The following is a 12,495-nucleotide window of genomic DNA, read 5'->3' as shown; positions in this document are numbered from 1 at the left end:
AGTCTTTGCGGGTGTTTTGTTGGTGGTGGTGTTTGTTTGTTTGTTTTGGGGGGGTGTTTGTGGGGGTTTTTGTTTGTTTCGGGTTTTGGTTCGGTTTTGCCGTTTTGTTTTGTTGGGGTTTTTTTTCGCAGCAACGCGGAACTTTCTCTTTTCCCCTCGGAGGCGGGGCCGCAGCTTTCCCCGTACCTGCTCCGCAGCTTCCCCCGTACCTGCTCCGCAGCTTTCCCCGTACCTGCTCCGCAGCTTCCCCCGTACCTGCTCCGCACCGTCGGGCGGCACCGCCTCCGCAGGGCCGGGTGGCGCGGCCGGAGCCGCCGCGGAGCAGCGCCGGTGAGTGCCGGCCGGGCCGGGTCGGGCCCCCGCCGCAGGCCAGGAGAGGACGGGACAGGAGAGGAGAGGAGCCCCGGCCGCAGGTGAGGAGCCGGCGGCGGCAGCGGGGGTTTCTGCCGCGGCGCCTCCTGCGTTCCGCCGGCGGCGGGGACGGGGGCCCGGGCCGGTCTCCTCGGTGCCTCCGAGGGGTTCGGCCTGTGAGGTTGTGGCAGCTCCCCGGGGAACGGCAGCAGCGAGGGGGAGAGCTGGGTCTCGGTACCGAGACCCCCGACAGCCGCGCTGCGGGCGCGTCCTGCCCCAGCAGGTACCAGCCGTTTGCCTGGGTGACCGCACAGGGGAGCAGGTGTTTCCTAGGGAGGTACGAGTTTGTCTCCTAAAAGGAACAAAATCCAAGCAAACTCCAGCACCTTTCTGGGTAGAAAAAAAAAGACCTGAAGGAAAACGGTTAGCGGTGGGGTCTGAAGTGAAGATCACATGACTCTATGCGGAAACGTCAGAAACGGTGCCCTGGACACCTGCCTGGCAGCAGCGTGAGGGGTTTCTGCAAGGACGCTCACCTTTGTTCGCTTTGGCTGCTGCCGATGAACTCTGTACTCCCCGGTGAGCGTGTGGTCCTGTCATACCACACCAGCTGATGTCAGCCTGTGCACGTTGAGTGCTGATGCTCCTGTCCCTTCTGTTCCCTGCCCAGGACAGGCCGTTTTCCCCATCGCTGGAGTGCCACGGCGCTGCTTTCCAGCCTCCCTGTGTGGAGATTTATGTGTGGATCAAATCAGAATGGATCGCTATCGGTATTTCATCTTTAACCAGAGGAATATGGTCGTGCTGGGTCTGTTCCAGATAGCCTTCAGCACGGTGTGCGTTGTCAGCGGGTGCATTGATGCCTTTTTCAGAACAGAGGCTCAGCTGGGCGAAACCAGAGCTCCAATTTGGGCTGGGATGGTAAAGTTACACTACATTATTTACGCTTTGTTTTGTGGTTTGTTTTTTTTTTTCCCCACTGCTACCTACTAGCACTCAGATTGGGGGTGGGAGGGAGGCCAGGACTCCTTGCCAGCTCTTCCCTGGTTTCCTGCTTTGAATCCAGATAATAAAAGTTGCCTTATTGTGGTAGAGGCAGGAGAGTGCAAGCCAACTTCCCTCTCAAGGTGCTAAACAAAATACATTTCTACTGGATAATGGTGCATAGAAAAAAGGGGGTATGGTAGCAGTTGACAGGGTCTTTTGCAGAAGCGTAGTGGCCACAGAGGGGCTAGTGAAGTTGAGGAGGGGAACACTTCTTCAGGGCGTTGAGAACTACTTCATCCTCACACCAGAGAGATGAAGGGCTGGGTGTCCCCCAGTGTCCCCCAGTACAGAGCCACTAATTCTCTGTACCCAGCGAGGAGCAGCGCTACCCCCAGCTGGCAGCGGCACCATCCCTCCCTGGCATTCATGACCCTGACGCTACTGCCCGCACCCGCACAGGGGCTTTACTGGAGCACGCTCCTTCATCCAGAGGCTGCCCATCTCTTTTATAACTTCCTTCCATCTGCAAGATGTGTAAGGACTTGGAAAAGCAGTGCACATTTTCAGCACTTTTAATCAGACTTATTTAATCAATTTTATTATTTGGCCAGAACCATAAAGCCAGTCAGAGTCTTGCCATGAGGGTAGCAAGTGGGCAAGATGCATTTCAGGCAGTGTCCTGCCACAGGAGATGCTGTGGAGAAAAACAGAAGAAATCAGCATTTCTCTTTTCATTTCTGACCCAACAGTTACTCTGATCCAAGCCTTGAAAATGAGGGCCTTTCACCTGCTCTGTATTAGCTTATCTTCTGAATCCGATACTTGTTATAAACTCCTTTTGTGGTCTGCAGGTGATGGGAGTCCCAGGCGTCCTGGCTTTGTTTTCCTCTCAGAGGAAGAATCCAATTCTCGTAAGCTGGGCAGGGGGTTTGTGTGTGTACGGGGTGGGGGTAAAATGTTGTCAGGGCAATCGAAAGTGGTTTTGGTAGGGAATGAGCTAGCTGCTCCTTCTGCAGGATTGAGAACTTTTTTGCTTATCTTCATAAAAGCTGCTACATTCCTAAGAAAAAGGAGGGTGCAGTGTTACCTTGCTTTCTGCTGCAGCACACGAGAGGTGGCTGTAATAGCAAGCAAAAAGCTATAACAACGCTTGCTTTTGAATGCATTTCTTTCAGTGTTCCTTCTTGTTATTAAGAATTGTGTACACTAAAATAGGAAAACAAGTTAATTGACTTGCATTTCCTAGGCAGGTCTCTCCAGCCACATAAACTTCAAGGGGGAATATTGTTCATAAGTAAGAGATCTCTAAGAACAAAGTCTTTCAGTCCAGCTAGGTTAAGATTTGGGACTCAATTATATCTCAGTGATTCAGTATCATGGAAACCTTTACTGGTCTGTGTTTGGCTTCAAGTGACTGTTGCTACCGGGTACTTTTCATTTATGGGAGGTCAAAGGCTGGTACCTACAATTCTTGCTAGTACAATTTTTTTAATTAATTGTGTTGATTTGTCAGAGGATGGTTTTAATTCCTTTCTTTTTCTCCTTTAATTTCTCTGTATAGGTGAACGTGCTGATAGTTGCTTCCATAATCTCTTGTGTTGCCATCCTCATCGTGATAGTTTATAGCTCCTTCACACTGAACTATGGTGAAGAGGAGGAGCTGAGTTCTACCCCAGTCCATGTTATCCATACAGTAAGTATCAATATCATGCTTATTACTGGGAAATATGACTTTCTTATTCTGCACGCATTACCAGGCATTACCTGGAAATAGAACCAGACTTACAGTGTGCCTAAATTAGAGTTTGAAGTGGTGCCTGCAGCAGTGCACTTGTTTTTGTTTTTTTTTTAAATAAGTGAGTCTACACTTAAGTATCAAGTTAGGTGCTGAAAATCACAAAACCTGCGCAGGACTAGACAGAGATTTTACAGCTGGCTCCTGCTGTTCGCTGCTGCCACAGCATGGCTAGGATGGGTGGCAGTGTGAACTACCGCCCAGCCTCCCTGGACCTCCGTCTGAGCTGTGACGAGCTCTGAGAAGCAGCTGTTTGAGAGCAGCAGCTCATCCCTGGAGGTCTGCACAGCAGGAATGCACCTCAGCGCACTGCAGGCAGAGTAACTGCTGTCGCTGGGTGCCAAAGGGTTGGCTTGTCCCAGGAAAAATGATGGTACTGCTCATGGAAAGGAGGAGTTATTGGCCTGAGCCCTGGGCTGGTTTGAGGCAGCAATTGCTGGGCTTGAATCTTTTCCAGTGGGCACATCAGGTGATAAAGCTACAGCAGTTACAGGTCAGCTGATTAAAACCAAATATTGTTTCAAGTGTATCCCCTCCACAGTCAAGCTGAAAAGAAGGAAAGAGTTAGCTCTTTGGTACCCCAAACCTGGTACAAGCAATGGCTCCCTGTGAGGTTGAAGGTAGATCCAGGTAGGTGAAGCTGTTACTAGTTTATTGCAGGACAAATCGAAACGGCAGGCTGCTACGGTGCAGTACAGCAAGAAGACGTTTCTCTTATTCAGTGTGAAGAAGAGCAGACCTTCCCTGGATTCCTGCTCATTCCAAACCTGATGCTGCTGCGTAGTGTCTTGCATTTAATCAGAAGCCCCTAATACCGCTCTTTTCCAATTTGAGGTTCACACTTGGCTTGCTCTTCGGAGCACAGGAAGAAAAGTCTTTAATAACAGTGACTGTGAGCCAATCTGCTACGATGCAACTGCAGCATTCCTGCAGTAACTAGAATATTTTTGGTGGCTAGCTTCACTTTTTGGTTGTGGCTTTGACCTTTCCTTTTCTGCTTGCAGAAGTTTGTACTTAATAAAGTAGTCAAGGGTGCTAATATAGCCATGTTAGCTGCGTCCCTCTGCAGTGCTGGTGTTGTGCTGGTGATGGCTCACTTGGGATGCCGCAGCCTTCCACGCTGCTCGTGCTATGATAGCGTAACCGGGATGGTGAGTTGGGGCATCCGTGTGTTTGTACTGAATGTGGGTGGGAGGGGAAGAAGATGGGGAGAATTTGTGTTCTTCTTCTATAAACCTAGCCTTAGTCATCCAGGGCTAATTCTAAGAAATTAAGTGGACCTTAGGAGGGTTTTATACTTTTTGTATTTTTCCTTTTACTGTCTCCCTCTTATTTACAGTTCTGTGTAAGATCTAGCATAAGTTATCATCTTCGTTTTCCAAATGTGTAGTGCTGAAACTACTGTGGTCCCATTTCCTATTAATTCCTGCACTCCTCAAAAACTGCTCCTTTTTCTCTTACCTTTAAATCAACAATTGCTCCTGGTACAAAGACTTACTGAGTCTTACACATCAAGATGCCTTATCCATAGAACTACAAATTCAATAATAAAAATATCAGTGTCAGGGAGAAGACACGCCACATTTTACTGCTCATGTATGAGGACTCTACCTCAGGTTACAGGGCACACTCTGCACATCTCTGCTGAGAAAGCGCAGTAAATACCAGCTGCTTCTCTACTACAGTAATTCTGATGCTGTATTAAAGCGCATGCATCTGACCATCTAATATGATAAGGAATTAATGGGTATGGGTTACAAGGCAGCTGTTCTTGACTAAAGATACCAAACATGTAATGTGGGGCTGCTTTAAAGCTAAAACTTGGTAGGAGGAGTGGAGTACAGAGACTTTAAAAATGAGTTTGGGTATATCTTATTGAAAAAACTCACACATTAGTTTTTCAATGGTGTTGTTTCTTTCATAGGAATGGTTGCAACCCAGTGAGGACCAAAATCAGGCTGTGGAAATGGTTTGTGCTGTGCAAAGTGAGTAACTCCTTCCATCTGTGCATTTGGATATTCTCCAGGGATGTGGAAAGAACATCCTGAATAAGTTTTATATCCCAGGCCAAAATCCTGATAAGCAATATACTTGGAACCAAAAGGAAGTCAGGATTTTGTGCAAGCATCTATACCAGGTTTAAGGGTTTCTTCTTTCCTTCCCCACACAGGTTCTGGGGGCAGAATTTTTAACTTCCCAGATGAGTTTCCAGCTCAGGACTTAGACACAGAGGAAGATGCATCCAAGCCTCCACCATATATCAGAATGGCTTGAAAAACTGGTCAAACATTTTAAAGCTACTCATCTAAAAATGTGGCCAGACAGATGTAAGAGGTTCTTCCGCTTTAAGGATGGTTATGCACTTTTCCTTGGCCTTTTAAAAAAGCACACACAGTCAGAGAGAACTATTGAATGCCCAGCGTTCAAGGAAGATGACAGTGCAAAATGGAAGATCTGCTGATGTTTTTGGGCATTTAGACATTGTATAGTTGAAATACCTCATTGCCTCTGGAAAGCGTGGGCATTTTTTCCTCCAACTTTTTTACTTAAATCTTGTTTTATTCCACCAGAATTCACCATGCAATTTGTCTAGCAGTGCTAGCCTTAGGCATTCAAATATTAAATACAATAAATTTTTAAAATAAACTGGTTGTGGAATATTTCCCCCTTCCAACGCTGTCTTGATTTCTCCCCCTTGCCCACAGAATCATTTGAACGATACGATAGTGGGTGAAGGATAATGAAGGACTCACTTCATTACTGAGCTTCAGAGTGCTTCCCCTCTTCCTCTTGGCAGGGATGGGGACAGGTGAAATTTATGATACGAAGCCTCACCAATGCCTTCCAGGTACCTCTGTCAAAACGGGGATTCTGTGGGATGTGTGAAGGTACAATTAGTTTTAGTCCTAAAGTGTAAGCCTGGAGTGTGGTAGGAAACTGAGTTGCAGAAGCTCCTCTTACAGAGTAACTTAGATACTCTGAATTCAGTTCAGGTTTTTCTATTTTGACTTTGGAGACTGAAAGTTCAAAAAAAAAAGCTTATTTTGGGGCCCACAGGACCGAAGTCCGACGTTGGAGATTCTCTAGATGACTTCTTTGTCCTTTAGACCAAGGAGCTACACTTTCCAGTCAACTTCCAGCAACTGCTGAGGTGCATAAAGCTCCCATATGTACTTTATGGTTCACTTTCAGGTAGGCTTAAAGTTCAACCCGAAGTTTTCAGTCTCTATTCCTGAGGTTTTCCTACTTGCATCAGTATAAGCTGGAGCAAAAATATTTAATTAAGAAATTAACAAATGGTGGCACCAAACCCACTAACTACAAAATCCACTTTCAACTTAAACCTGACTATATTTTTACAGCATTGGCCTTTAATATGGTAATTTATAATATTGTAATTCAGAAAGTGATGCTGTGCCTTTTTCTCTGGTATAGTGCCTGTCAGCAAGCATCAAAGCACCAAGTATGACCACTTTCTCCAACCTCAGATGCTTCTGGCATAACTCCAAACAATGTGATGAAACATCGGGGATTTTCTTTCCCCCGATTAACATAAACTGCTTTTCTTGTACATTAAAAGAAAGTAAGAATCCCTCAGAGGTTATTGTGATTGCTAATACCTAGAAGTAGTGTGGCTTTGATTCTCTTTCAGTCTAAAACAGATTTTGCCTTTGAAAGCAGAAACTTGCTGGAAGTAGTTGGTTGCTAAAATGCAGTGCTCAGCCACTGTGTTATTTCTGGGTGGAAATTACAGTTCCATTAGAAATACTATTCTGTAACTCATTGTTATGGTATAGGAAGATATATACTGAGCGTAATTCAACAGTGTTCAACTGCTAGCTGAAGAGAGCAATTAGATTCTATTGCGAGCATGCAGAGAGTGAAAGCCCATAGCCCCTGTTCGAATGCAGCACAGTTTCCATCGGCCTGGAAAGACAACTCCTGAAACAAGGGGCACTGACGAGGGTCTGAGTCCAGCAGCTGGGCTGCGCAGGGCTGACGCAGCTGCCGCTGACACGGGTCGGGCTCTCCTGGCACAGCTCTGATGCATAAGCCAAGTACCCAGCCCACTCACCCTGGCCAGCTTGGAAAGGGTTGGATCAGCAGCTCTTAGTGCCAGGCACTTCTCTGCCTGCGTGGCAGGTACTTCTTTGGTTATCAAATAGCCTTAACAGCATATATTAAAGTATGAGTGTGGAAAAGAGAAGCATTCTCTGCCTTACTTCTAAATAAAAATGCATGTAGTTTATTCAGCAACTGCTATAAAGCCCTTGATCACCAGAAAAGAAGCTGAAATATGGAAATTGATGGAAACTGTATACCAATTTAACATCACTCCCTCTAATTGGTTAGCACTGCAGAAAATATATTTGTGATTGCAGCTTCCAGTGCTATATTTAGTATCCTGTTCTGCATGCTGGTTACGGTGCCTTCCCAGAGCCTGCCAGTATCTCCAGGGACTCTTCATGGTTTGCATCACCCACAGCTTTTGCTAATGGAAGTCAGATGGATTTTTTTATTTTTTTTCATTTATTATGCAAACACACGTCCATGTCACCTCCAGAAGAAATGGCCTCGTCATTTGTTCCCCGCAGACGTTTTTCTCGCTGGCAAAAAGAACTGAGCTTTCCTGGTCCTTCCCAGCACTGTAGGGTTTCCCCTTTGTGCTGGGAAAGGCCCATGGCTGCTGGAGGGAAGTACAGCTACACATGACAGGTGGCATTTTGTGTTGTGGGTGTAGCCGTGGATACACCTCAGCACAGTGCCTGCAGAAGAGTGCAAGCAAGGCCCGGGGAAAAAATAAAAATTCCAAGTTCCACCTGGGCTCAGAGCTTGTTCTGCATCCAAACACCCTGCACACGTGGGTGCTGCACCTTATTCATAAGCACTTTATGCTTACACCACCAGGAAATACAAATAATTTAGCATTTTTTAAGAGGAATGGAGGCAACTGTGCCTCCAGCTCTTTTTGGCGTATCAGAAACATTGTCCTCTGTGTGTCCCACCTGAGGAGGCTGCAAGCAGGGCAGCAGCACCTCACTGTTGACATGGCTTACAGAACCGGGTTGTGTGGTCCTGCATGAGAAAATTATGCAGACATCAAACACTTCATGCTCACCTTGTGTTAGCGTCGTTTGTGTTAGTCAAAGGCAAGAAATTACATCCGAAAAGGTTTTTCTACCTTGAGTAAGCTTAGCAAAATGTTACCCTATTCCCTGATGCACAGAACATGACGCACAAAATCCCCGGGCTATAAAAGCAAAGGCTGCCAGCCTCTCCTTTGGCGATGCACTATCAGTAGCAGCCCAAAGTTAATCAGAGGGTGTAATCAGCAGGTTAATCAGAGAAGCTGGCTCCGTGAGTTAACATTCAACTAAGGGCAAAGTATTTGCTGAGGCTGTTTCCTCCACTGCTGGGGGAGGGAGGAGGGGAAGAGGAGGGATGTTGATCCTGGTGAGGATCAGGGAACAGTTTCAGGTACTGTGTCACCCCCGGCCCCAGCCTGGGAAAGTCCTGAAAATCATAGAACTGTGCCAAAAAATGCCATTTTGATATGGACCATGCAGTTGGCTTCTTGGGGTAATGAGGGGATTTGGGGGCAGGATTCAGTGAAGTGAAAGAGGATGTTGGTCTTGCTAAATACTGACGTGAATTAAAGGATTGTGCTTGACTGATTGCTTTAGGTGAGACTTTTTTAACTGAGTGTGCTTGTCTTTTGAATATTCTGTCTTTCTTAGCATCATTAAAACTATCAAGCTCTTAATTATTTTTATTTTACCCTACTGTTAAATTGTGCATACGTTCCTTTGCACTTGTCGATAGACATTTTCCTGTTGCTCAGGCATCTTGAGCGAGACTTGGATCACGTTCCAGTTTCTTGCATAACGCTTGTCATACAGAATTGCATCCAAAGATAAAGAATGTAAAGCACTGATTATGTCCTACTATTGAAGACCATCCGAGAAAGTTCTAACTTTATGGTAGTTTAGAGTGTACATAATGTATGCAAACCTCTCCCTATGTAGAAAGGGAAATAACTATTACGAGTGCATGTCTTCATTCTGCAGTGTAAGTAGGCCATATAGGCAGTTATCTAAAGAAAGAAATGCACAACTGTGTAAGCCGACACAGGCAGGTCGCAGGAACAACCAGAGGCCACAGATACAATGCAAAGAGCAAATTATTTTTGTTACTTTGCTACCAGGGGATGTGCGAAACAGCACTTAAGCTCCCGGGCAGAGGTCACACAAGCAGAGAATTCAGCCCCTGGTGAAGATCAGTGAGCCTGCTCTTTTCGGCCTGTACACAGGGATTCACACAGGCGCAGTTTACCACAGTTTTCTGACATATTCCATCCTCTCACTCAAGAGGCGGCTTCTGCTGGGGCTGACAAGGACGGAGTTGTTCACTTGGTCTTGTGAAGTGTATCACAGAGCAATTTACAGGGTCACACAATAAACAGGTATAGAAAAAGGAATAAACATACCTCTACAATAATGCTTTAAATCAGGTGTCCTATGCATCTTGTCAAGGAATTAAACATCAAGTAAAAGGAAGCCAGGCATTATCAGTTGATTGTTACACTTGCTGCGTTAGTCCCAAAGATGTTAAATGTTGTCTTCCATGCTGGCTAGTTCATCAGTTATGTTGAAGCAACACACGCCTTCAAAATCAAAGCAGCTTTTACAGCCACTACCTACTCAGAAAAAAAAAAAAAAAAAAAAAAAAAAGAAGAAGAACAAGAAACATTAATGTCAAAGTATCTTAGCATAGAATAATTCTGTAATACAGCTACCGGGGTTGTCATGCTAATGAAACACACTGCTGAGAGATCTGCAACTGCTAATTTCTCCTAAACATTAAAGGCAAATAATTTGGGTACAGTAGAAGCTAAACAAATCCAAGTATTTACATACTGGACTTGTGGAAACATAATCTGGGCAGATGCTTGTAGTACAAGATTGCAAAGTGAGATGAGCCAGCCCATGATAGGGATGGAAAACAGGGGTGTCGTCTCCTGCCAGTAATACCAATGTGTTGCTCTAGCTCCTGCAGCTGATAGCACTCTGGGTCTGATAACCCAATGGGAGGTAATTACCCACACAGTTGGAGAGCTCCGGCTTGCACTTTTTCAGATCGATCTTCAATATGATGTTGCATTCTCGACACCAATAACACTGTTCCAATGCTGTCTCCTCTAGATAAGGTACAGGTATTTATCGAAGATATCTGAAATTCGAGAACTTGAGATTAACAAAGGACGTAAAATAAGAGGGCAGTTCTGGGTACAGAGCCACAAAGCATTCTCTGGAGTTATTATATGAATTTTTACATCTAGATCAATAGGCTACAGTCACAGGTCACAATCCATTAGTGTGAATAATTCCATTTCCCCTGTAGTTAGTCCTGAAACGGTACCCACAGCAGTGTATACATATTGCCACCCCTTAGGTGGGGACAGAGGGCCCATATAATCGACCTGCCAGGTATTCAAGGCCCACCAGCCCCATTTTATCTTTCCCCATGGCCTGCATAATGCTCTGAAATGTAACTGTGTACAAGTAGCGCAATTATGTGCACATGTTTTACAAGTATATAACAGCAATGGGGCTTGATTGTGAGCAATGTCCCATATGCACACAGCATACGCTGATCCGTGTCCACAAGCTACATGCACAGTTAGAGCTCGAGCGTGCAGTTCAGCAGAGATCGTATTATCTATTATTGTTTTGTGACTCAAGTGAATCATCTTCATTGTGCTCTTCTATTAACCCTTTATAAGGGGAAGCCTCCTCCACAGAAGAGGTGGGGATGAAAGTGCTCCAATGCCTAAAAATCCCCAAAAGGCATATAATTGTTTTACTGAGACTGGCACAGAAATCTGCTGGGTTGTTTGCTGTACCTTATCTGTCATTTATTTAATCCGTCCATGCCAATCTATTTCTAAAACTAGTACAGTAGCACTAGGGCCTTGTGTTTTAGTCAGGTTATTTGCCTGGCCTTGATCCTTTGAATGCACTTTCAAAAATTCGGAAGCTGCTTCATTTTCTTGTTGTGACACTGCCATAGTCAACAGATCATCAATATAATGGCAAACAGTAATGGCACCCAACCATAGTGCTATATTAGCTAAGAGCATTCAGTGACAAATGGAAGGACTGTGTTTGTAGTCCTGAAGCAATGCTTGGAAAGTATTAATATATTGCTGTTGTTGCCAGGTAAAGGCAAACTGGTCTTGCATTGAGGTGGCAGGCAGGATGGGGAGTTCAGCGCAGTGTTGGCGGTGGGGCTAGGGCTGGTCAGCTTTTTTGCATAAGTATTAACTTTTTCAATCAGCAAAACTCTTCCAATGGCGTGATCCCACCTATTTATAATCACAGAATACTGGCTTGTACAAAATCATTCCACATTTGTTTCCTCATTACCTGTGCTGTGACTCCTTTTGGTTTTGATGGCTTTCCTTTATTCACCCTCCAAATAGAGGGTTCCAAAATTACAGCCCAAATTTCTCTCAAGATATTTGCTAGAATATTACCCGTAGCATCTGTCACTGCTGGTATAGTCACAGGTTTTAGTGAGGCAGGTGCCCCTCTCAAAAGCTGCATTTCAATACTTCTCATCACTGCTACCCCATCTGGACCAGATCCCATATTCAACACATGAGCCATCCACATCTGCTGCACTAAATTAATAGTTTCCTCCATTGTACACCAATTTCCAAGGGACAACACCAATTCAACAGGTTCAGCATATGCTGTTAAAACTGCTGCACACAACCACTGATATAGCACAGGTTCAATAATATCTTGCCTGTCAGGACCTCTGACATTTTGCAGCTGAGCATATCTCATTGTATCTGATCATCATTGGCTATAGAGCTTAATAAATAATTTTCATTTGCTAAAAAGTTGATAGATGCAGCTTCACTATCCTGAGCTCACACAATCCATGGCAGTATTCCCTCACCACTCTTCTGCTGAGAGACCTCTAAAAATTCCCTTAACTCTCTCGGAGCATAAGCACGTACAATCTGCCCCCCATGATCTGCTTGTTCCTGCTGCTGCATGATTTGTATGGGGGACTGTGCTCCCACCACCTCCCAACTATTCAAGTCAGAATCAAATTAAAACTCAATATCGTAGTCTGAGGAGTCACTCCAAAGATTTCCATCCCACTCCTTGGGCTTCCGAGACCGCTTTGGGGTGAGAGCATGAACCTGAGAACTCAAAAACTTATCTTTACATATTTATCCCTTTGTTTATTAATATTAGTGACACGTGCTACCAACCGCTCTACATTACCTTGCAGCTCATAGCATCGCTCTGCTTGAACAGGAGCTACTTCTTGCATGATCACCTTTG

General features: G+C 45.1%; 1 protein-coding gene across 2 annotated transcripts; it reads left to right on the top strand.

The window, feature by feature from the left end:
- Positions 1 to 105: 105 nt before the first annotated feature.
- LOC309438993 (uncharacterized protein) lies at positions 106 to 5,789 on the top strand. 2 transcript variants are annotated; one of them, XM_082051045.1, is made up of 7 exons: positions 106 to 413; positions 1,022 to 1,272; positions 2,190 to 2,249; positions 2,900 to 3,031; positions 4,138 to 4,284; positions 5,058 to 5,118; positions 5,304 to 5,789. In XM_082051045.1, exons 2-7 carry the CDS (start codon positions 1,108 to 1,110, stop codon positions 5,405 to 5,407), a joined length of 669 nt encoding a protein of 222 aa, XP_081907171.1. In that variant the 5' UTR covers positions 106 to 413; positions 1,022 to 1,107; the 3' UTR covers positions 5,408 to 5,789. The 2 variants fall into 2 exon arrangements, with proteins under 2 accessions (XP_081907171.1, XP_081907170.1); XM_082051044.1 differs by lacking the exon at positions 106 to 413 and adding an exon at positions 768 to 930.
- Positions 5,790 to 12,495: the final 6,706 nt, after the last annotated feature.

The sequence above is a fragment of the Streptopelia decaocto genome, assembly GCF_964273445.1.
Source record: "Streptopelia decaocto genome assembly, chromosome: 4".
Classification (NCBI taxonomy): Eukaryota; Metazoa; Chordata; class Aves; order Columbiformes; family Columbidae; genus Streptopelia; species Streptopelia decaocto.
Note: the sequence above shows the minus strand (reverse complement) of the source record. Positions and strands in the feature narration are given on the sequence as shown.